The following is a 27,235-nucleotide window of genomic DNA, read 5'->3' as shown; positions in this document are numbered from 1 at the left end:
TAACCATAATCTGGTTGATTTTAAAAGAAATTGCCATGAATTATTATGGATATGGCCATATGGGAGAAAATTATGAAAATGTTATCGACAACACAATTGCCTCAATAATTGCTCAATCTGGATCCAGAGCTTGGCACAAAATGTGCCTTGAAAATCTGATATATAAAAGAGCAATTAAGGCATAGCTCAGCTCGCTATTCTCTAAATTATGTACACACCATTGAATAGGTGTTGGTACGAAAGAGAATAATGATATGATAAAAGGCGAGGCTTGGAGCTTATGGATTTACAAAGGTACCCATAATTGATATGATATACTCTCCCAAAATGGATGGCAATAAGTTCCGCTGATTAATATCATTGGCAGTGCATAAATATGCAGTTGAGAAAAGTCATGACCACTTGGGTCATTGGATAAAATATGACAAATGTCATGACCAAATGATAATGAGTCATTGGACAATATATTTGAAAATCCGGAATGGATTTGAAAGTTCTTAAAATGAGAAAAATGCGAAAATCGCAACATGAAAAGTATTATGGTCTTTATATGACCTGAAATATTGATGGTGTGAACATCAATGAAATACATAAAGAGCTTAATGATGTTAGCTCATGTCTAAAGACGGGGATATTGAAATGAAAAGCTTGAAAAAATAAGCATTATCTCGACTTGAAGATCGAGTATTTCCTTAAAGGGAATCCATACACCAGTTAGCCAAAATATGATTTTGATTGGCTATTTAGACAAGCCAATAATAATGGGCTACTTGGGTACTGGCTAATATTATCCCAATGAATGCCAAAGTACCAAAACTGGGTGTATTATATCTTTCCCTCATTGTTCTATAAGGGGACAATAAAGATTGTGTTGCACCAATGAGAAATGGGTATTTATGAGAAATTTTGGCTAGACATAAAGATGTCAATATTATATCCATGTGAGCTCTAAAAGAGTCACGAGATCATTATAATATATTTATCCCAGTGATAGTTGAACATGTTTGTTCACAAAACCCCTCTTCTATATTTTGGAAGTTTATAAGGGATTTAAAGAATACTATCTTCAGGGGGAGTATAATGATCATGAATATTATGCCCTGAAGTTTATGTTGGGGTTATGGTTGTACTCTTTTTTCCTTTAGCTAAGTTTAATTTTTTCCCACTGGGTTTTCTTAGCCTAAGGTTTTTAATGAGGCAACCGGTGCAACACATAATTGAACATACATCATGTACTCTTTTTCCCTTGACTAGGTTTTTCCCACAGGGTTTTTCTAGTGAGATTTTTAACGAGGCATGAGTATGAAGACAATACGATATGTATTGTCCAATTGGAGAAATGATACGTTATGAGAGATGGAATAGAAGTAAAGAAGATGGAACATAACACACTTCTTCAGTGTTATCATTATCAGGGGGAGCAGATTATTGTACTATTTTCCTTTAACCAAAAGTTTTTTTCCATTGGGTTTTTCTTTGGTAAAGGTTTTTAATGAGGCAATAAAATGTTCTCTTTTGGACATCCAAGGGGGAGTGTTATGAAATAAAGCAAAATAAATGTGGATGTCCAAGTTGAGATTCAAACTCAAGACCACCATTATATAGAAATTAAGTTTCTTACCACCAAGCTATCAACACTTTCATATCATGACATACATGCAGTGAGTATTGAACTAAATGTTCAATATGATCAGATTCCAAGTTCTAAAGAAAAGAGTTGACTCATGATGATTCATGAGGTAGAAATCGAACACGTGTCCTCAACATACCACAAAGGTACATAGTCACTAGGTCTACCAATTAGGCTAACTTTGCTTTGTGTACACCCTATGCAAAGAATGTATTTGTTTATTCCCCCTCACTTTTTGTAACTCACAGACGAATGATTAATATAGCTCCATCTCTTCCTCCTCCAGCTTCATTATGTTGTTCTTCTTATTGCTATTATCATCATCATTATTATTGTTATTATTATCATTAAATTCATAACAATATTTAAATATATTATAATTGAAAGCTGACATGCCGTGCAAATTATTCTGTGGACCTGGGTCCACCTTGCAAGGTGGATCCGGATCCAAATATTCACAATTTATCTTTTAAAATTTACAATTTGTATACTACGAACACATAATGTTAATATATATGTAATTGATTACCTTGTTTTTGTATTCACAAGTTCCTTTCAAATACTGCAGTCACACAATATTAACATATTAAAATTTCACAAATTTCCTTCTACAGTTGTTATGTGTTTTGACTTAGAAACACAACTTATATTTTAGAAGTTCACAATTCTAATACTAAAAATACACAATTTATACATCGTTTAAGACCAGAGTCCACCTATTCCATGATATAACAACAATCATTATTACATGAACTATGGTCTACACAATTGTGTGGACCATAAATAAAAAATACATTTTTAATATACTAAGAGTACACACATTAAAAATATACTTTTAATATATTAAAAATGTACCTGATAGTCATGGTTCATACAATAATAATTTGTCGTATAACATGCAGTGTCACCACTATTTAAAAAAAAAATGGATATTACAGAGTCACGGCCCATTGGAGAAATGAGAGAATGTAGGCCCGAAATCCTATCAAAAGAACGCGATTCTGTTCCCAAACAATCGTTATATCCTACACCACGGCGCACATAGCACTGTGCGCCGCGCGCCTCCCAAAACGACGTCGTTTTGGGATAGTGTTGGGAGGCGCGGTAGGAAGTTGCTGAGATTATGTGTATTTGTTTACAACGTTATGTGTATTTGTTCACAACGTTATGTGTATTGGTTCATACAGTTATGTGTATTTTTTATACAATTATGTACATTCTTTTTATACAATTATGTACATCCGAATCAGAAAATTTGTGTGTATTATGTTAAGAGTTGATGTGTATTATGTTAAAAGTTTATGTTTATTATGTATTATGTTAGATTATGTGTATTATCTTTTAAAAAGAGTATGTATATTTTGTTATATAATTATGTATATTCATGTATAACATTATGTGTATTCTAGTATAACATTATGTACATTCTTGAACAGCGGGTTTTTTTTTAAAGAAAAAAACTACTGCCATTCATTGGGGCGAGAAATTTCAAAAAAAAAAAAAATTAAAACGACGTCGTTTTGCATCGGTGCATAATGCAACGCGCGCCGTGGTGTAGGATATAAATTGCCGTTCCCAAATACGAGTCGAATTGGGTCATCCAGTTGGCGGTTAGGGTGTCAGACTTCTCCGCTCTCATTTTCACGTTGGAAGAATTGAAAGCAGTGCATAGTTAGTGGTTTCCTCTCCAATTCGAATTTCTCTTCCCCGCCGCAATCTCTCAAGCCCTAAACCTACCCCCAATTCAATTCATCAGCCTCTGCATGCTATAGAGCATCGAATGACTTCTTGCTCTTTCAATGTCCCGGCTGCCGGCTAGTACCTCAAAGACCTCACAAATGGATCGTTGATCAAGGACATTGAAGACGCTGATCGAAGAGGATGTGAATTACGGTAAATGACGAGTTTTGCAGCTTTTTATTTGCTTCATTGCATATATTTTTGTTTACTCTTCAAAATTTACAATTATTATTTGTGAGTGTGTACACTGTATATCTGATTTTGTGACTTTAATCGCAAAGGTCAGAAGGTAAAATAGCTTCTGTTGCTACTTCAAACTAAGAAGCTCAATATATGAACTTGTAATTTTATGATTATTAAATTAAACTGGAGTTATGTTTGGTCTCATATTTCTTTGTCCGTCAAGATCAAATGTAATACTATACTAATAATGAATAAAATGTTTATTACTTATATGAAAAAAGTGTAATATATTTTAAAAAACAGTATAATTCTTTTATATTTTAATTTAAAAGTATATTTTTACATCAAAATGTAAAAAATATTATATTTGTTCTCAAAAGTGATATAAGTAACAAACATTTTATTCCTAATTAGTATTACATTTTTCAATATAAATATTAAAATTTTCATATTAACACGTTTATCGGTGAGACGTTTTCAACAAATGTGACCCTTAATATGAGTATTTCATGGTGGAGATATTATCAACAACATAGTATACTATTATTCTAGAGTAATATTGTAAAACTCTCACTCTTAATCTAGTGTGCTTTTACACTCAATTAATTTTAACATTTCATGCTGTTATAGTTTTATTAATTGTCGTACTATAGTTTTAAAGCCACACTCTAGTCGAATTTATGTAGGATTTATCAATTTTTATGGAGATAACACTAACCAAGTTAATCAGATGCTGACTTAGTTAAGGGTGTGCATTAGATTAGTCGGACTTAGTTAGGGGTGTGCATTCGGTTAAGTATAAATAATAGTTAACCAATGAATATATATATATATATATATATATATATATATATATATATATATATATATATATATATATATATATATATATAGAGGAGTGATCACATGTGGCCATGTTGTTAGGTGTGGTCATATGGTCAATTATAGGCCATTAGATTAGATAGATCCAATGAATCATATTAATCAAGATTTTTTTAGTATTTTCGTGCACATTCTCCTACCCAGCGAACTGCAAGGGTAAACTCGTCATAAAACACCAGAATATTAATCAAGATTTTCTTGTGTGTTTTATTACACTATTGGTGCATGTTGTCAACACTGTTGGTGTATTCTGTAACCCGGCCGCTATAAATGGCCATTGTAATTACCATAACACGGGAATACACCATTGGTGTGCTTCACTGTGGTGTGTTTTATTACACTATTGGTGTATGTTGTCAACACTGTTGGTGTATTCTGGAACCCGCCCGCTATAAATGACCACTATAATTACCATAACACCCCCACTTACCAAAACACGCGAAAATCCTCAGAATTATCACTGCCGTTAGATTAAACTGATTCAACGACACAGATATGACCACACGACCACACCTAATGACATGACCACATATGAGCGCTCTTCTATATATATATATATATATATATATATATATATATATATATATATATATATATATATATATATATATATATATATATATATACCATTCTAATAAGAGCGAATAATGTTAGGCCCTTAACTGGAATAAAAAAAATGTCGGTACTAATTGTTTCTTAAAATGAATGGTTCATATCATTTTGATTTTAGTATTTTTAATGATTTTTCTTATTTACCCTTTATTATATTATTTTCTTTCCTTAAATAACCTTACATTCCCTTAGTATAAACTTTATTAACGGAATATTCCGTTCACTATTTATTATTCTTAACTTACTTATTGATTTTCTATAAGAAATGTCTTAAGTTCGAACCTCATTACAATTAGAGTTAACATAATTGTTAAACATATACTACGAATATGTTAAAATGTATTAAAAATATAATATAAAATTTAACATAAATTTTGGTCAAATAATTAGCCTGACTAAATACATAGCATTCAATGATTATAAATCATGAACTTTGAAAATCATTTGATTTTTTCAATTAAAAAATAATAAAATTGAGTTTAATTTTTTTTTTTTGTTTAATTAATCTTCTTTTGATTATTGAGAACAAAACTTAATATTTCAATTATGCTTTTATCAATGCATGAAAATTTTTAAAGAAATTTGTAAGTTAATTTTTACTATATTATTATAATAATATCTATTGTAACATTATATTTTGAATTATTTATTATCATCATCTATTGACAGCAATTGTCATTGACAAACTCTCAAAACAATTTGTCTCAACAACGAATGGAAATAAAAAAAAATCAATAATTTCATTATTGTTGATGAAAAGTATGTACGCCACTTTATTCAATCGTTATGCTGTGGAACTGTGTCCACCTTGCAATGTGAACACGGTTCTATGTTCATAATTACTGAATTATATGTTTATAATTATAAAGCTATATATTTATAATTTTTGAACATCATATTCATAATTATTGAACTCTATATTTACAATTATTGAACTCTATATTCACAATTAGAGAATTCTATGTTCATAATTACTGAATTATATGTTCATAATTATAAAGGTATATATTCATAATTTTTTAACTTCATATTCACAATTATTGAATCTCTATAATAAATTTAAAAATAAATTAGTAGCTATTATTGAATCTTTCTTTATAATTATTGAATCTCTATGGTTATAAAGGTATATATTCACAATTACTTAAATTTAAAAATAAATTAGTAGCTACAACAAAAAATAATACATATGCATTTAATTAATTTATAATTTGATGTCTCACAACACATGAAACATGTAGGAAAAACTACTACTACCAAATATCAACATGTGCTTGTAAGATAAATAGTTCATATCACAACTAAGATCTCAGTCATATACACAACAAGACAAATCTAAAACTTCATACACCATAATCTCATTGCATGATGAATCCCTCTATGATACCACCAATAACTCAATTGCACATGACACACTACCAATAATAATAAAAAAAAAAAAAAAAAAAAAAAAAAAAAAAAAAAAAAAGGACATGTACTGAAGATGAAAATAATAACAATGCTACCCAAAAGAGAATTAGAAATTTAAACCAAAAAGAGTATTTAGTTAAACTATCGCTTTTAGACTTAGTACTTAGATTAATGTTATTACAAAGTTGCAAACATTTATTTTTGTGACAGTTATATATAATCAATCTCTCATATATTATCTTGCATTTATATACTTTAAATTACCGATTTAAATAAACAAATTCAACATTTATTTACTTATGCATAAACATCTTGCATTGATATACTTTGAAATACTTATTTAAAAATAAGTATTGGGCATTATCCTATTCGCGCAAAGCGCGTAGAAAAACTAGTATATATATATATATATATATATATATATATATATATATATATATATATATATATATATATATATATATATATATATATATATATATATATATATATATATATAAAGTTCAAATGTGGCGGGGTCTTCCCGTGCGGCGGTGCGGCGGAATTCCAGAATACACCAACAGTGTTAACAATATGCACCAACAGTGTAACAAAAATACACCACAATGAAATGCAATAAAACATCACAAAATACACAACAGACTCAAAATAATACACCATATAACTCACCACCCCCAATGGTGTATTTCTGAACATTGTATGGTGTTTTTACTCACACCTAATGGTGTGTGTTTGGTGATGCAGGGCTCTGTTTACTCTGTTTTTTGTGGTGTGGGCTCTGTTTACTCTATTTTTTGTGGTGTATTTTCCTAACGTTGATGGTGCATATTTGTTGAACTATTGGTGTTGCCGCACCGTAAGAAATCGCCGCATCGTAAGACACACACACATATATATATATATATATATATATATATATATATATATATATATATATATATATATATATATATATATATGGTTCTGGTGCGGGTGCGGGTGGCAGCCCTAGGTGTGGTTGTGCCGGGCCGGGAGAGGAGAGCCATTGATTTGGTTTAAATTAACGTTCAAGATTACCAAAATTTAAAAAAAAAAATGTGGTGGCAATTTGTAATTTTTGCAACTAGGCCAAATTTAAGGTGCGTGTGTTTTGTGCTTAATGTGAATAGTTGTTGAAACTTAAGGTGCGTGAGTTTTGTGTTTAAGGTGCATGTGTTTTGTGCTTAATGTGTATAGTTGTTGAAACTTAAGGTGCGTGAGTTTTGTGTTTAAGGTGCGTGTGTTTTGTGCTTAATGTGAGTAGTTGAAACTTAAGGTGTGTGAGTTTTGTGCTTAAGGTGCGTAGGTTTTGTGAATAAACTGCGTGGGTTTTGTGCTTAAGGTGCGTTATGTTTCTTCTTCGCACACCATTTTCTGTGAGTCACGGGTAGTTCAGACCCTCAAGAAGAATAAAACTTTTGAACTGAGGGATGGTTCAGACCCTCAAGAACAAAACTTAATGTGTGTTGTTATAACACTTAAGGTGCGTTGTTCTAATACTTAAGGTGCGTTGTTATAACACTTAAGGTGCGTTGTTCTAATACTTAAGGTGAGTCATGTTTCTTCTTCGCGCACCATTCTCTGTGAGTCACGTGTTGGTAGTTCAGACCCTCAAGAAGAACAAAACTTTTGAACTGAGGGGTGGTTCAAACCCTCAAGAAGAACAAAACTTTTGAATTAAGGGATGGTTCAGACCCTCAAGAACAAAACTTTTGAACAAAACTTAATGTGCGTCATTTTAACACTTCAGGTGCGTTGCTATAACACTTAAGGTGCGTTGTTCTAATACTTAAGGTGCGTGTGTCTATCACTTAATGTACGCCATTTTTAGCTCTTTTCTTCCAGTCACGCATTTTTTTTTTAATTTTCAGTAATTTGAGCTGTCAACCGCACAACTACACGGGAAGGTTTTACCGCACTTGAACCCTTCCCTATATATATTTTTAGGTGTGGTCATATGGTCAATTACAGGCCATTAGATTAGATAGATCCAATGAATCACATTAATCAAGATTCTTCCAGTATTTTCGCGCACGTTCTCCTACCCAGTGAACTGCAAGGGTAAACTTGTCATAGGACACCGGAATAGGAAAAATCACATTGTTGTGTGTTTTATTTGTGTAATTGGGTGCATTATTAGCCTTACTCTGGTGTATTTGTAGATTTTCATTGGTGCTAAGTTCAGGTGCGGCAACGCCTTCTCATGTGGTCAGTGCGCCCGCACCATTGTTATACAAATATACATCATCCATGTTATGAAATGCACAGCAAAAAACATACACAAATTAGGTACGCAACACCAAAAACGCGCCATTAGATATGAATAAATACACCATACAGTGTTTGGGAAATACACTATTGGTGTGTTTCATTTGTGGTGTGTTTCATTACACTATTGGTGCATGTTGTCAACACTGTTGGTGTATTTCTGAAACTTGGCCGCTATAAATGGCCACTGTAGTTACCATAACACCCCCACTTACCAAAACGCGTTAAATTCCTCAAATCCTCAAAATTAGCCATTGTCGTTAGATTAAACTATATTCAACGACACAGATACGACCACATCGCCACACTTAATGACATGACCACATATGAGTTCTCATATATATATATATATATATATATATATATATATATATTATAATAATAATAATTCAGTTCCCGTGTTGTTGGGTGTGTATGGTGCGATTAAATATGAGTCATTGGTCTTGCCTAATTCAACGTCCAGGATTAATAACTATGATTAAAAAAATGGTGACAATTTGATCTTTTTGCATCTAGGTCAAATTTAAGGTGCGTTGTTTTCTTTCTTAAAGTGCATTAGTTGTTGAAAACCGAATCATTACCAGATGTATAAAGAAAATCATTACATATGCATATTCAAAGAAACATCATTACTTGATTGATCTAAGTTTATGTAAATTTTTTTTTTTTAGATTTTGGTAAATCCTTCAATTAAATAAACTGAACGGGGAATCATTTCCCCGTTCAGTTTATTTAATTGAATCACGCGTCGTAAACATATACCACAAGACTTCTTGGGAAGAATTCTTTTTTAAATTGTTTTGATTTTGAATAAGGAGTTAATAAGAATAATGAGATGGGCTACGTGCGCCATTTTAAAACTTTAGGTGCGTGGTTTGTGTTCTTAAGGTGATTTGTTTGTGTGCTTAAGGTGTGTGGTTTGTGTATTTAAGGTGCGTGGTTTGTGTGTTTAAAAATCGTGGTTTGTGTACTTAAGGTGCGTCTTTATGTGTTCACCGCACGAGAAGTTATCTTTGTACCTGATCCACTCCATATATATATATATATATATATATATATATATATATATATATATATATATATATATATTGGAAAAAGTTCAAATGCGGCGAGACCCTCCTGTGTTGTCATGCGGCGGTTTTCAATATACATCGACCGTGTTAACAATATGCACCAATAGTGTAAGAGAAACACACAACAATGAAATGCAAAAATACACCAAAAAAGACACAACACACCCAAAAAAAAATACACCATATAACTCCCTACCACTAATGGTGTATTTTCGAACACTGTGTGGTGCTTTTAGTCATACCTAATGGTGTATTTTTGGTGATGCGTATCTAATTTGTGTGTGTTTTCATAGTACATTTCCTAACGTTGATGGTGTATATTTGCTTAACTATTGGTGTATGCTGAAAACCGCCGCACGATTTCACGAGAGGGTCTCGCCGCACCTGAACTGGACTATATATATAGACCAACTGAACTTTAAGTTTGCACACGCTACACCCCTAAACTTAAATAACTACAAGATAATAGTCCCAAATTTCCAACGTGACTCAGAAAGGATATCTCAATTTTGTTTTAGGGGAGAATACGCATACATATTGGACAAAATAAACAACATAAATAAAGTGAAAGGTGTTCACATCAACGTAGTTGAATGGATTAATCATAATCATTATCATTAACGCGTTTTTGCAATAAAGTTTGCACGATGTGTTCTTTTACGTACTTACCTTGCACTGGAATTCCTAGACCTTGAATATTCCATTCCTTGATATATAAAGTTTTGTGTTTTGATTTAATAAATGTTTGAGATAATGCTATATGCATATTTAAATCTGAAATTTGCTTGATATACTTTTTAGTTAAGTGTTAAATCAAGAGATCACTTAATTTAATAATTAGATTAATCAAACAACACTGTGTTAGGTAGGACTTGACAAATTATACCGTGGACTTGGTTCAGCTTGCAAGGTAGATTTGGATTCAAAAATACACAATTTACATACTGAATATTCACAATTTTACATATTAAATGTTCACAGTTTACATACTAAATGTTCACAATTCAAGTTACGAACATTTAATATGTAAATTGTGTATTATGGATTTGTGTTCACCTTACAAGGTGAACCCGGGTCTATGGTATAACTATTGGTCGGACTAGTTGCATCAATAAAATATGAGACATTTTCTTTATGAATAAACTCTAGGAAGCATTTAATTAAAAAAATGTTCAATATCATAAGTAAAATTGAAGCATTTGAAGGTAATATTATAATATTTAAGAAATGGAGTTACATTATCTTATTAACTTACAGGACACAAATGTTACATTACCAAAGATTATCACATAACATAGAGTAAATATGCTTAATCATAATCAATTAGGCGAAGGGATTAGTCACTGTGTCCGATAGTGAAAATTTTAAGTACACCCAAAAAGATTAAGATAACCACACTCGTATTACATTGATAATTTTAAATAATTTTAACCAAATTTTTCTTACAACTTTTTTGTAAGAAGCAATTGAATGATATATTTCATCTCAACTAAAAATCTAAAATAATAGATGATACAAATTATACCATAGACCAAGGTTCATGTTGCATCATGGACCCATGTACATAAAATAAAAATAAAAATAAAAAAATATAGCTATGTTAATAAAAAGTTTAGGTACATAATAATATTATTACAAGTTGATAAAAATTGCACCAATTATATTGATCAATTATCAGTTACATATATTATTTTCTATTTTGTTTTGTATAAAAAAACCAATATATAAAAAAATATCTCATCAAAAGATATCGTTGATATATTAAAAATGACACCTATATTGATATATTATTTTTAATATTATCATTTTAATAATTTAATTTGTGATGAACTTGTAGTAATAATTTTATGAATATGTAATAGTGACTTTATTAAACAACCATGCATAGTTATATAATGAATTTGTAGCAATAACTTTATAAACACGCAATAATAACTTAATGAATTTATAGTAATAATTGAATGAATATGTAATAGTAATTTTGTGTACTTGTAATAGTGACTTAATGGATATGCAGTAGTAATTTTATAAATATGCAATAGTGCTCTTATGAATATGTAGTAATGCATTTATGCACATTCAGTAATAAATTTATATACTTATAGTTGTGACTTTATAAACTATAGTAATGTAATGATTTAGATAGGTAAAATAATAATTTTATGTACTTATAGATTCATTTTAAAAATTAAAAAAAAAAATTAATATGAGTAGTATTTAAAAGATCCCAATTAGAGTTTTTAATTAATATATTTTTTATACATTAATTTTATTTGTACAAAGATACAAAAAATATATATATATAAATAAATTTAAGATAAAAAAAAAAATTTGGATGCCTTAGGTGCATGTTGATACATGCATGATCCATGATATAACTATAGGATAGTAAACTGCACGTGCGGCATACATATACACTTTAAAGTGCAATTAACAATACTATAAATGTAACTAATAACATCATAAAGTACATCTCGCATATGTATAAGTGCATTGAACATATGCACACTATGTAACTTTGCTTAATTGCACTATATAATGTTGATAATTGCACTTTAAAGCTTGAGTTATTTTTACCTTAACATATGCATTTTCTACTTTTGCTTAGTTATACCATGTAGTGTTGATTGTTGCACTCTATAGTTTTATTAGTTGTACTTTAAAATTTGATTTATTTACAAAAATACTACTATATTTTTTAATTGCTTCATATTTATTAGATCATTTCAAATAGAGGATTCTTATTGGTTAATAGTTTTCTCATGATGAGTAATTTTTACGGAAGTGCGCATATATATATATATATATATATATATATATATATATATATATATATATATATATATATATATGAATATATATATATATATATATATATATATATATATATATGACATGGATTAGGTGAGAACCAACTGCTCAAGAGAGAACTAAGAACTAATCGCAATCGTCCACGTGTCCAGATCTAACGGATCAGAAACACTATTTTATTTTTTTTTTAAAAACGCAATGGTATTTTTTGTAAATATTGAATTTTGACGTGCAAGTAACATTTTCATATAGTGCACCTAAGTGCAAGTAAAATATATTAAAAGTGCAACAAATAATGTACATTGAGGATGGCATAATGCCAGAGGGATGTAATGATACTACTATTGCTCTTATTCTGAAGGTTCCTTCTCCAGAATCTGTAAAACAATTACGCCCCACAGGGCTGTGTAACGTCTCTTATAAACTTCTAACTAAAATCACAACCTTGAGATTGAAGGCTGTATCAAAGAAGCTTATTGGTCCTCACCAGACCAATTTTGTACCAGAGAGGCAGATTTCAGATAATGTATTAGTCTATCAAGAGGTTTTGAATTCCATGAGGCGCAAGAGGGGTGCAATGGGTTGGATGGTATGGAAAGTAGACTTGGATAAAGCCTATGACAGACTTTCATGGGAATTCATCGAAGATACACTCCAAGAGATTGGACTCAACCAGAATTGGAGAAGGAACATTTTAAACTGTGTGTATTCAATTCATCTAGATTGGCTATCACATGGAATAAGGAACGATTAGATTAGTTCAAGCCGGGACGAGGGATTGGACAGGGAGATCCCATTTCCCATATTCTATTTGTTTTATGTATTGAAAGATTGAGTCACATTATTGACATTTCGGTTAATGCAGGGACATGGATAGGAATCAGCATCACTAGACAGGGACCTAACCTATCTCATCTCTTTTTTGCAGATGATCCAGTCCTGTTTGGTGAAGCCACATTAGATCAAGCTGTTGTAATCAAAAGTTGTCTTGATACCTTCTGTAAGAGCTCGGGGCAGAAGGTGAACTATCTGAAGTCATCCATCTTTTTCTCGAGGAATACTCCCCCAGAACTGCAACAGTCCATAGCAGATTTCACAAGCACGCCAAAAGGTAGAAGATTTGGGAATATACCTTGGCATTCCATCCATCCATAGGAGGTTGAAAATGAACTCATTTGCAGATAGGCAGACGCGGGCTCAGTCATTAATCTCGTCTATACCATACTATATGATGCAAACCACGCTTCTCCCAGCTAGCCTGACCTCCTCTATTGATCGCACAGTCCGGAACTTCCGATGGGGAAGTTCTGTTGGAGATAGGAAATGTCATTTGGTCAAATGGGATACCATAACTCAGAACAAGTCATGTGGTGGCCTGGTGCTTCGTAAGGCAAGTGTTATGAATCAAGCTTTTCTTGCTAAGCTTGGCTGGAGAATCATGCAAAATGAAGACAGTCTCTGGGTACGTACTCTTAAAGCCAAGTACTCTATTACCAGCCAGGACCCTCTTTCATGGAGGCCCAAGAACAATTGCTCAAACGCATTGAGAGGTATTATTAGGGCGGCCCCTATCCTCTCCAGTGGAACCAGGAAAGGAGTTAGAAATGGAAAATCTACTAGCTTCTGGCATGATTTATGGTTGTGTAACCGGCCCCTTAAGGAAATGGCCATTGCCCCAATCCCAAAACACGAGAGTCGTAACATGGTCTCAGATTATTGGGAAGAGGACAGAGGTTGGAACCTGCAACGTTTGGAGCACTTGCTTCCTTAAGAGGCCATTCGCAGATTGGCAGCTTTCATTATTTGCAATGATGATAATATGAATGACACTATTGTGTAGGGGGAAGAGGCCTCGGGTACCTTCACGGTTAACTCAGCATACCAGCTTGCAGCAAGCCAAGGTGAAGCCCTAGAAGTAGAAAAATGGAATAGCATTTGGAAACTAAAGGTACCCAATCGCATGAGAGCCTTCATATGGCTTGTTAGACATGGTAGAATAATGACGAATGAAGCCAGATTCAGATGGGATCTTACCACATGTGATAAGTGTTGTAAATGTAGTGATAAGGTTGAAAACACAGACCATGTGATTCGAAACTGCCCGGAAGCAGATACAGTATGGAGGACGTTATTCCCCAGTAATTACACAAGGGCCAGGTCACTTCCCTTCCTTGACTGGCTTGATAATGACGTCAGAAGCAAAGGCAATCGTAATCACCCTAATGAGGACAACTCACTTTTCGCCATTACGACATGGTGTATTTAGAAGTGGAGAAACGAGGCAATATTCAATAAACTTGAGCTACCTCTGAGTGCCAAGATATCCTGGATCAAAGCACAGCAGGAAGAAATAAGGGTAGCCTTTGCAAGAGCTAACGGTAATTTGATCGAGAATGAAACAAGAGTCTGGAGTTGCCTCTCCTGGACGAAACCACAAGGTAACCTCCTGAAGATTAACGTAGATGGCTTGATCAATCTACAAACAAACCAAGCAGACTGCGACGATGTTGTCAGAGATAGTACCAGAAATGGGGGAAAATGCTTTGTTTACAACATAGGAACATGCTCTCCCATGGAGGCTGAAGCTTGGGCCCTCTTAAAAGGAATTCAACTCGCAAACCTCATGGACTTTAGGCATGTTAGAATTGAGAGTTATTCGAAAGAAGTAGTGGAAGCATTTCACAATAACTCCGGAACCAGCAATGCAATGCATAACATCTTGGTTGCATGCAGAAAGGATTTGCGTAACTGCATGGACTGGTAAATCAACTTTGTTGCTTGTGAGCAAAATGCTCTGGCTGACACCCTAGCAGCCACTACAAGAAAAATAGCGATTAGCGACGGAAAATTTCCGTCACAAAAACGCAAAATTCAGTCGCAAATCGCGTTTTGCGACGGAATTTTACATTTTCACGACGGAATCCATTCCGTAGTGTCAAGGCTTGTCGTATTTCATCTCGTGACAGAAATAATCCGTCGAGAGCGGTGGCGACGGAAAATGGTGACAGAATTGTCCGTCGCAAAGTAGGTGATGGAAGTCATTACGTCGCGAGTCCGTCGCAATTTTGGCAACGGAAATATTTCTTTCTGTCGCTATCGCGTGAAAAACTATTTCGTCGCAAAACTCATATTCCGTTGCATATTTCTGTCGTGAAATATAACGACGAAAATAGTTATTGTCGTGATTCCGTCGCTAACCTTTCTGTTGCAAATTTTGAATTCTGTCATAAAATTTCGTCGTAAAAAAACCACGAAACAAATTGCCGTCGCAATTCCATCGCTAACTTTTCCGTTGCAAATTTCATCTTCTGTCGCACAAATTCATCATAAGAAAGTGATGGAACAAATTTCCGTAGTGATTCCATCGCTAGATATTCCATCGCAAAATTTGTTTTCCGTCACAAAATTTCGTCGTTAAAAAAATAACAAAACTAATCACTGTCGTGATTCCGTCACGTTTTAGTTGACATAAATCTTTCTGTCACCATTTTTGTCGTCATAATGACAATGAATATTCCACCGCTAAAATTATATTTCGTCACAATTCTGCTAAATTATTATTATTTTAATATTTTCATAATTACTATTATTTTGTGAAAATTCTAATATTTGTATTTAAAATGGCTAATATGCAAACTGAAGTACAATATAGCTTGTAATATAAAAGTGATACTACATTGAAGTTGAAAAAATTAAATGTTGTACTTAATACCAAATTCATGTCTAAAAACAATAAAGTAATTCATAAAAGAAAAATCATATCAAATTGAATTCGGTTGTGATGAGGGTGTTGATGAAGACATGAAGTACCAGCTCTTTCACTCTCAACAGCATATAATCTTTACTGCATAAGAAGCATAGAAGTCTTCAAATCCTGAATATCAACTTGCATCTTTGCAGAATTAGCATTGTCTAATGGCTTCGATGTTGAGGTTATATTGTTCGATGTGCTTCATATGAGTCAAGTCCATAAACTCTTTTATTATCATGCCTGGCAACCGCATCATAATACAATTGACACTCATCTACATCCTCTCTATTGAGTTAATACATCCCGTTGCAATGCAACTTGCTGCTACAAAAGTTAAAAAAAAAAATTAGTGAAATAGGCACAATAAAAATCTCAACATCAACACAATAGGCACAATAAAATAAAATCACAATGATTATATATTAAAATAATCTTAAGAAAAGTATCTACTAATACAATAGTGTTAACAAATCTCAACTAATAAGCATACATTGTTTTAATTAACGCATATAAAAATTTTAAGATCATAGATATCAACGAATGTAAAAAGGAAAATCAAAATCAGTAGGCTAATAAATTCTAATGAGCATAAATTACTATTTATTATCTACTACTTATATGCCCAAGGCAACACTTCAAAAACTATTCCAATATCGTAAGACAATTTATTCTTCTCATTAGACAAGAGAATAATATCATGTTCTCTGTGATTTGGCATTAATAAACTGCATTTATATATCTTAGTGAGCAGATGATGCATCGTATATATAGAACTAAAAATGCTTGAGAAACCACAATAGCAATGAAACATAAATGTTCAGCCAGTAGTTTGAATATCAAAAAATAAGAGTTTGAGGTATCCATATGTAACCACATATGCAAGAAAAGTGACACTTATTCTCAAAAGAAGCAAATATAATGCAAAACGTCTCCTCCTTTAGTTACCCATTAACAAAATCAATAGCATGCCAAACCCAAGATTTTTCATTCCTCGCATGTTCTTGCATTGATAGGCAACTAAACATGAAATATGTAAGATAGTAATCACATTATCATTTATCACTAACATTTTAACAACTAATCAGTTAATCAACAACAATAACAATTAACAAGCAACTAATTACCAAATTATGAATTTGAAGTAACTAATTACTAAATTTTGAACCCATCGTCCATCTACACTAATCATCCATCAACACTAATTCAATTAAAACAAAGCAAAATATATGAATAAAGCAAAGAACGTTAATCACACCCACCACACTAATCATCCAACCACCTTAGTTAATTACAGTATGTATATATAAGAAATACAGTAAGCCAATCAGTCATCCCCTTCCATTAATTAGAAGATGTACGCATATGTATATAAGCAAATTAACCAAGCAATCCACATTTGAAAAGAATTACAGAACGATGAACCACATGTATATATGTACACTTTTAAAATACGATGTTCAGGGATGTAGATATACGCCTTTAAAATTACAATTTCACTTGAACACAATAATATTCACCAATTCTTCAAGAAATCAATAATAATTTTTCAAATACCGTGAGCACCACAGAAAAATCTCAAATCACGATGAAAACTAATTACTAAAAATTACTAAATTTTGAATCTGAATTAACTAATTACTAAGCTTTAATTGTATCAACAACAATAACAAGTAACAAGTAACTAATTACTAAAAAAATTGTTTAATGAATTAGTGTTTGCCTAATTACCTGGAGCACGGAGCTAGAACAATAGAGCTATAGGCTATAGCCGAATATAGAACGGAGAACGGAGAACTGGAGAAGCTACTGCCATCTGCCGGAGATATCGAGTACGGAGACTGGAATTGGGAGAAGGCAGAACCACCGAAGGGAGACCTCAGACCTTGGCGGCTGCCGGCTGGGGCGCTGGGATCACATTGGTCGGCTGGTCGAACTTCGCAGATAGCAGACGCAGCGATAGTGTCGCAGACGCAGAAGTGTGAATTAGAGATTTTAGGACAATTAAGGGAAATGGGGAATACGTGGGTCGTGGTAATTGGGATAACAGATACGCAGTATTACTAATAATTATTTTGAAGGAAGATATTACTTACAGAGCAATACTCATGCTTGAGTTTTTTTTTTTTTTTTTTTTTTTTTTTTTTAAAGTAAATAAATATAAATATATATACCAACTTTGTAGTCCAGTGACATCAAGTTGTTCCCTCATACGGAAGTTGTGAGTTCAAGCCTCAGGGCGGCCAGATATATATATATATATATTATAAAAATTACCGTCGTTTTGGATTAATGATTACAATGAATATACTTTCCAAATAATTGAGAAAATTAATTACTCTATATATAATTACTTTTCACATTTGTGTATGAATAAACTTTTTCATATTTAAATATTCACACAAACTTTAATTATTATATTGAAAAGTGTGTACAATTCGGTGAAAATTTGTTAAGCGATCAAACCGATAAATTCAGTTAATAAATTTTTAAATAAGATATTGCAATTCGGTCATTGATTAAAGATTTTTAAAAATTTTAATTATCGATAGTTTGGTTATAGGGTATTGGTCAACTAAATTAACATATATATATATATATATATATATATATATATATATATATATATATATATAACACGAAAGTTAAAATAGGTAAATGTTTAGTACAATTTTAAATATAAAATAAAAATTATTATTTTTGATATAATAAAAAAAGAGTATTTTAAACTTCTAGTAAAAGTAATAGTAAAGATGAATATTGTTATTGATAATTATAATCGATAATAAAAATGATGTTGTAACAATTTTTTATGTTAAAATAAAGTAAATTTATAATTCAATATTGATTAAACAGTAAAACTTAACTTATTTTCTGTTAAAAGTAAATATTCTTTCTGTCCATAATTCCTTGGCACGTTTGCTTTTTGCACGATTTTTAATACAATAAAACAATTATTTTTAACTTTCTAATTATGCCCCGAGTTAATACCTCCAATGGTACTCCGAGTATTAGCGATTTACCAGCGGTGGTCATCCGAGTTTTAAATGACCTCCAATGGTCCTCCATGTTTTAAAAAATAACCACTCGTGGTCCTAATTCTTAAAAAACCCCGAGTTTAAAATGACCACGAGACGTCCTAAAAGGACTACGTGTAGTTATTTTTTAAAATATTGAGGACCATTGAAAGCCATTTAAAACTCGGATGACCACAGCTGGTAAATTGCTAATACTCGGAGGACCATTGGAGGTATTAACTCTTATGCCCCTTTGACGTATGTGTCATTTGTACAAAGTACAATTGTACTCACCCTATTAATTGCCTAGAAATATAAACAACTCAAGATGGTAAATTGAAAAATGTAAAATGATAGTTAATTTCAATTTTAGAAAGAATACACTATTTCAGAACTAACTAAAAAGGAAAGTAAAATAAGTAAAATAGGACGGCTGGAGTAGTGATTAAAAAATTTATGCAATTTAATTATAGCATATGAATTCATATGTAATTTCAATTTTACATTAAATTTTTAAAATTTTCCACTTGTATTACCAAACCTAGTGCAAAATTCGACCATTAAAAAGCTATAAATTTTACTTAAAAAATTAAATATTTTAGTGACGGAAAGAACGATCGTCGCAATAGAATTAATTTAATTTCCGTTGCTAATTCCATCATCGTAGCACGACGGACATGTTTGGGATGAGAATCGAGCCTGAGACCTTCCGGGACCGCCCTTTTTTCAAGGGTATTCCGACCCATGCTTAGGATGGGAGTCGATCCTGGGACTTTCCATTTGAAAGTCTATACCAGGTGCCATCAGACCACGATGGAGATGGCTCTGTCGTCTCATTTAGTAGCGAAAATAAACATTACTTACAAAATTAAATATTTTAGCGACGGAAAAAACGATCGTTGTAAGTTCCGTCGCCAACCTCAAACGTCAAATCTATCTTTGCGCCCAACATCGCAACAGAATGAATTTTCGTTGCTGATTCCATCGCCGTTGCGTGACGGACAAGTGGGCCGTCGCATTTTCTGTCGCCAATGTGTTAACATATTGGCAACGGAATTGATTCTGTCATCTCATTCCGTAGCGAAAATAAAATTTACTTAAAAATTAAATATTTTACTGATGGAAAGAACAATCGCCGCAAGTTCCCTCGCCTAACCTCAAACATCAAATCTATCTTTGCATCAAAAATCGCAATAGAATTAATTTCCGTTACGATTCCATCGCCATAACGCGACAAACATGTAGGGCGTCGCATTTTCTGTCACCAACATGTCAATATATTGCGATGAAATTGATTCTGTCGTTCCATTCTGTTGCAAAAAATAAACGTTACTTCAGAATATAAATATTTTCGCGATGGAAAAAATACTCGTCGCAATTTCCGTCTTCAGCCTTTGTCGTCAATTCCTTGGTGCAAAGATTACGTGGGAATATTTTCCACTTTGCGCCAAATATCATAACGGAATAAATTCTCGTTGCCAATTCTGTCGCAAACCGCAACGGAACCATCAACCGTTGCCTTTTTCGTCGCCGTTGTGGTGACAGAACTTAATTCCGTCGCAAAATCTGTCACCAAAATGTGGGCGCCAAAATTTCCTAGGTTTTTTCTCACTTCGCGCCAAAAATCGCTACGAAATTGATTTCCGTTACCATTTCCGATGCAAAATCGTGACAGAACATGTTTCGTCGCAAAAACCGTTGTGAATCGACAACGGATTACGCTCTGTCGCGACGTTTCCGTCGTGATTCGTGATTTTTCTTGTAGTGAGCCCTATCCAGAAGATACCCTAAAGGCATGCACATCCTTGACCTCCCACTAGAAGACGTGACTCGAACTCTACAAGATGATCTTACTGGTTTTCCAGCTTGGTGCCAAAGCCATATTGAGAATTGATGTATCTCTTAACTATTCGCTGGTCCCCCCTCCCCCCCTCCCCTCCCCTCCCCCCCCCCCCCCCTCCCCGCCACTTCATATTGTTCTTCATGTGTATAAGTTTTGCTATTCATGTGCACAGTTCTGTTCTTCATGTGCACAATGTTATATTACAAGTGCATAATTGAAATTGAAAACTAGGGACTACATTGACAGTTATTGAGGGACCAAAATTGTGATTTCCCAATGTTTTTTTAATTGTTTATATGGATAGATCAACGGTTTAGATTTAACACCATCTTTTACCGGGAGCTTCTACTCACTTGATCTCATTCCTATATATGTGTGCGCACGCGTATGCGTGTGCATGCATGCTCAACACTCCCCTTTACTTGTGAGTATGTTATTTTTTTAGAGTTGTGGATCTGGACATATCAACTGCTCAAATTTCACCCAATTGTTATTGGGCGCTTCTTCTCACTTAATCTCATTCATATACATATATGTGTGTGTGTGCGTGCACGTATACATGCATGCTCGATACTCCCCTTTACTTGTGGGTATATTATTTTTTCTTGAAACACACAATAAATGGACTATTGTCTCAACCAAAGCAATTAGTAATTGTTCCAATAACTTGAAAACTAGGAAAGTAAAAGAAGAAACAAAATTTGGCATAAATTCCTTTTTGGACTACACACTAATAACGTTAATTTCTAAGAAATGTCAACATATGAGCTCAAAATAATAAACTTTGGGTGGACTAATACCCAACAAACCCAAAAGAGGGTCAAATTAACAAAAAGAGTGTCACACTGTCACTTCTACTTTTCCACGGAATACTTTTGTATTATCCATGCAGTCTAACGTTCTCTTGACGCTCAACCCCCTCAACTTCTTGGTATTTCTAATTTTGCCCCTCTAAAAACAACAAACTTACAAAAATACATCTCATTGTCCTATCCTTGCTCATTTTTTTTTGTAGCAACGCCACACCCTGCAACCTCTCTTCCTCTCTCTCTCTCTCTCTCGCTCTCTCTCTCTCTCTCTCAACCCGCCGGAAAACTCATCGGATTCTGCGCTGGAAAATGTACAAGAACCAGCTACAGGAGCTGGCGCAGCGGAGCTGCTTCACCTTGCCCTCCTACATCTGCATAAGGGAAGGCCCCGACCACGCCCCTCGCTTCAAGGCCATCGTTAACTTCAACGGCGAGTCCTTCGAGAGCCCCCACTACTGCCCCACCCTCCGCCTGGCGGAGCACGCCGCCGCCGAGGTGGCTCTCAGCTCCCTCTCCCACCGTGGCCCCTCCCACTCCCTGGCCGCTCGAATTCTCGTGAGTTCTCTCTCTCTCTCTCTCTCATCCCACATCTCGTTATGCGAAATTGCTTTAATTTATAGCCTTACTTTTGCATTATTTCCGCAATGGATTGCCAAAGGCTCAAGCTTTGAAATGGGAACTGATTTCTTGATTTTCCGGCGATACTGACGGCGCTAGCGTGCGCTGGTCGGAGTTATCGTCGACAACCTTTTTAAGATGACCGGAATCTATGACCGGCTCTGAGGTTGGTGGTGGAATTTAATGGCGTAGGAAATGACCATAATGTCCTCACACAGTCACACTAGCTTTTGGATATGGTTGTAATGCCACTGGAATTTCATGAAAAGAAGTTGGTCTAATTTGGGATAAGTGGGAAAACATAAGTTGGGGAAGTTTCTTGAGAGGGACCATAATTAATATCATATTCACATTTGCTTAACAGCTGTTTTGGGGTCTTCTTGTACTGTGTTGTAGTAAATTCATTAAATTATGGGGCACTTCTTTAATATATTATATTATTGAATATGATTTTGTGGCCATTTTTTCAACTCCAAAATGAATGCTTGTGAATTTTTCTCTCTTAAGTTGATTGTTGCATACACATGAGTTCCAACTCTAGATTTCGTGCTTAAGAGCCTCGGTCGGGTCGGGTCGGGTCTTATTTAGGGCAACTCTCCTAAGGTCGAACTCTAGATTTCATGCTTAAGTACCTCGGTTGGGTCCTATTCACGACACCTCTCCTATGGTCGAACTCTAGCTTTCATGCTTAAGTGCCTCGGTTGGGTCTTATTCATGGCAGCTCTCCCAAGGGCATTGGTCTTATTTATGACTGCTCTCTTAAGGGCGAACTCTAGATTTCATGCTTAAGTGCCTTGCTCGGGCACCTCTCCTAAGGGCATTGCTGCATACACATGAGTTTGAACTCTCGACCCCGTGCTTAAGTGACTTAAGTAATTAATCCATACAACTATGGAAGTGATAAATGCTAAAGTGCTATCCCGGCCCGGGGATATACAATCCTTTTGCTTAAATAATGCACCCAAAGAAAAGGGAGTTAACAAGCATTTTGTTTGGGTGAATTGATGTAGTAGTGGCTTGTATGCAATTTTAGTATCAAAAGTTTGGATAAAATGTATGTAACCTTAAACTCTGTTTTCAACATTTATAGCCTCAGATCTTTAACCTAATATTCAATGATTGAATGCTTAAACTAATCCCAACCTTCAATTACATGAACACATGATAAAGACACATTAAAACTATTGACTTTTTCAGTTTTTTTTTTTTTATTTTTAGGGATAAACTAAAATGCAAAAGTTAGTATGATTACATTGAAAAATGCGGGTTAATCCTACCTAACTATATAAACAAATGTACTTGATTCAAGGTGGGCTGACTATCAGTTTGGCAGTATGGGATGATGATGCCCTTTTTTCTTTTTTCTTTTTTCATATTGCATTAATTTCTGCTCTGAAGTTTGTTAATCTGATATAATAAAGATTGATCAGGGACATTGTTGACTTTTGCTAATATGTATAGGTTTTCATTCGTGCATGTAGTTTAAGATTGAAGTAGATATGACCAATCGGGACATTTCACATTGAATATAATGTGGGAAATCTTCTGCGGGGCACTTAGGAAGTGAAATTAAACTACTCTTTGTATTTACAGTCTCATCTACTTAGTTTTAGTTTACTTTAATCTATTGAGGGGGGTGTTTCGTGGGGTTCAAGACCTGAAAACTAAAGGAAAACGTTAATTCCAACCTTTTATTGAGGTGGACTTGCATGTCCTTGTTCACTTCCATAGGCTGTGTGGAAATCGGATAATTCAATTGATTGAATCAAGAACTACTCTTTTGTTTTCTTTTTTTTAATAATTTTAAATGGTTTGGTAGTCTGCCATGTTGGACAAATGATAATTACAGGAGAAAAAAAAAAAAAAAAACCAAGTCAACCGGTGTCTCTATCAAGGTTGGGTTTTACAAGGCACAAGGTTGAAACTTCATTTAACATGATTTCTTCTCAAATAATTACAAAATAAAAGTCGTAGGTTTTTGGTATTTGGATGTGGTTTCATTTAAAACATGGTTAAACTAAGAATTCTTGCATTGGAACTAAGGATCGAATGGAAAAAAATGTAGGGGTAGGTAGAAATATCAGGTCTTGCCTATCTCCGTTTTAAGATAAAAAGTTGTAAAGAAAATATGTGTCTTTGCTTATCTCGGAATCTATTCAAAGTTATGAACTTGACTTTCACTTCTTACTCGGAAGAAAGGAACACGCACTCACTTGCCCGCTCTTTCTTCCCTTTATTTCTGCGGTCAGCAATCTGAAGGGTCGATTTGGAAACTTGGCAGACTAAGAAATATTATGTATTTACTATTTAGATTGTTGCAACTTATTGTTTAAGCTGTTTCGAAATGATTGCTGAAAGTTGATTATTTTTGTTGATTGAACGGGCTGAATGTAGGACGAAACGGGAGTGTATAAAAACCTCTTACAAGCAATTTCACAAAGAGTTGGAGCCCCTTTGCCTCAATATGCAACCTTCAGATCGGGCCTTGGACACCATCCGGTCTTCACAGGAACAGTGGAGCTAGCCGGAATCACGTTTACTGGGGAACCAGCCAAAAACAAGAAACAAGCTGAGAAGAATGCTGCATTGGCGGCTTGGTCGTCGTTGAAACAATGTGAGTCCCCCATTCTACAAAATTGAAAACCGACATAGGAAGTATCGAATTAATGTTCGTCCCTTTAAGGCCATTTAGTTCCTCGTGGGACACATTGCCTTCCTTGTTAGTTTCACCTGTTTTTCCTTCACTAAACTGTTACTGCTATTCTTAAATTTTGATGGAGTAGCTATAAAGGGACAATTTGCAAGTAAACCTCCCGAGATTATATACGCTTCTTTCTGAATTTCATGAAGAATTCTCCATTGTAAAAAGCTATGAGCCATTTTTGTGACAATATTGTATTTTTCCCGACAGTGGCGAAGCAAGATGCGAGTTTGTCATCTGAGCCCGAGAACACTGATGAGCAGGAGCAGATGAGGATCGCAAGGGCCTTACTGAACTACCGCTCCAAGGAAAAGATAGAAATGGCTAATTCTAGCATTAGTTCAATACCTTTCCAGAAGAAGTTCCCTATTCCTAGCTCTCAGTCGTCGAGCCCTCGGTGTCACCCTGCACCCACATCCAAAATCCTTCCTTTAATTTGCCAGAAAACCATTCCTCGGCACAGGTCATCATCAACAGCCACGGGTGATAGCCACGCCTATTCTGCACCGGGGGCAGCTCCATATCCTCCTGCTCGACAATATAGAACGCCTTACCACCGTGGCATTGCTCCTCCCGTTACAGTAAGAACAGCAGTTCCTGTTTTCTCAGCACCTCCCGCTCCTGCACACCCCTCTCAAATGGTGCGTGCCCAACCTGTTCGGGTCGCTCCACCTGTCTGCATCAGGCAGGCTGTTCCTGTATTTGCTGCTCCAACACCCACAAAGGAAGCTGTCGCAAATACTGCACATCTGTCCAAGACCGAGGAAACTACAAACAAGTCTGAATGCATCGAGGTCGACGAATCAACAGCCTTGAGGTGCTTGGAACAGCTCCAAATATGATAACTTTTGCTGAAATCTTCAAATACCCACTTTTAACAATTTTGCTTTATTAGTCTTGCTTTTGCCTACTTCATTTTAATCTCAGTGCTCCCCCTGCTGTTAATGCTGTATCCTGGTGTAAACTTGTAGTTAAAGCAGGTCACTTTAGCTTCAGATGCTACTAAATTTTTGCTGTTATGAGGGTAGCCTTGACCTGTTTCAAGGATATGACAATTAAACTAGTTTCATATTATTCATGTTCTGTAGTGCTGCTATTTCTAGGTTGTATGTCTGTTGTTATCTCGTGCAGAGGGTAAACTTCGCCTTGTGAGCCTAGCTGGCAAAGGATCACAATAGGTAAACCAGTCTAAGTTGTTCATAGCTGATCAATGACCATAAGGAGGTAAACCAATCTAGGTTGTTCATAGCTGATCAATGACCATAAGGAGGTAAACCAGCCTAGGTTGTTCATAGCTGATCAATGACCATAAGGAGGAAAACCAGCCTAGGTTGTTCATAGCTGATCAATGAGCATAAGAAGGGAAACCAACCTAGGTTGTTCATAGCTAGCTGATCAATGACCATAAGGAGGTAAACCAGCCTAGGTTGTTCATAGCTGATCAATCACCATAAGGAGGTAAACCAGCCTAGGTTGTTCATAGCTGATTAATGACCATAAGGAGGTAAACCAGCCTAGGTTGCTCATAGCTGATCAAGGAACATAAAGAGGTAAACCAGCCTAGGTTGCTCATAGCTGATCAAGGACCAGGAGGTAAACCAGCCTAGGTTGTTCATAGCTGATCAATGACCATAAAGAGGTAAACCAGCCTAGGTTGTTAATAGCTGATCAATGACCATAAGGAGGTAAACCAGCCTAGGTTGTTCATAGCTGATTAATGACCATAAGGAGGTAAACCAGCCTAGGTTGCTCATAGCTGATCAAGGAACATAATAAGGTAAACCAGCCTAGGTTGCTCATAGCTAATCAAGGACCAGGAGGTAAACCAACCTAAATTGCTCATAACTGATCAAGGATCATAAGGAGATAATC

The 27,235-nt window shown here is 34.4% G+C and overlaps 1 protein-coding gene and 1 long non-coding RNA gene across 2 annotated transcripts; one reads left to right on the top strand and one right to left on the bottom strand.

Moving 5' to 3' along the window:
* Positions 1-57: 57 nt before the first annotated feature.
* On the bottom strand, positions 58-19,662 carry LOC109162244. The gene is made up of 3 exons (XR_002051054.1): positions 19,651-19,662; positions 13,975-13,979; positions 58-401 (listed from the first exon to the last, which is right to left on the bottom strand). It is a non-coding gene; the product is annotated as an uncharacterized LOC109162244 (long non-coding RNA).
* Positions 19,663-22,228: 2,566 nt separating this feature from the next.
* Positions 22,229-26,459, top strand: LOC109162312 (double-stranded RNA-binding protein 2-like). The gene is made up of 3 exons (XM_019311044.1): positions 22,229-22,599; positions 25,057-25,276; positions 25,574-26,459. Exons 1-3 carry the CDS (start codon positions 22,354-22,356, stop codon positions 26,203-26,205), a joined length of 1,098 nt encoding a protein of 365 aa, XP_019166589.1. The 5' UTR covers positions 22,229-22,353; the 3' UTR covers positions 26,206-26,459.
* The last annotated feature ends 776 nt before the right edge of the window (positions 26,460-27,235 follow it).

This window comes from Ipomoea nil, unplaced genomic scaffold, assembly GCF_001879475.1.
Source record: "Ipomoea nil cultivar Tokyo-kokei standard unplaced genomic scaffold, Asagao_1.1 scaffold2928, whole genome shotgun sequence".
Lineage (NCBI taxonomy): Eukaryota > Viridiplantae > Streptophyta > Magnoliopsida > Solanales > Convolvulaceae > Ipomoea > Ipomoea nil.
The sequence above is the reverse complement of the archived record's forward strand: the minus strand, read 5'-3'. Positions and strand labels throughout refer to the sequence as shown.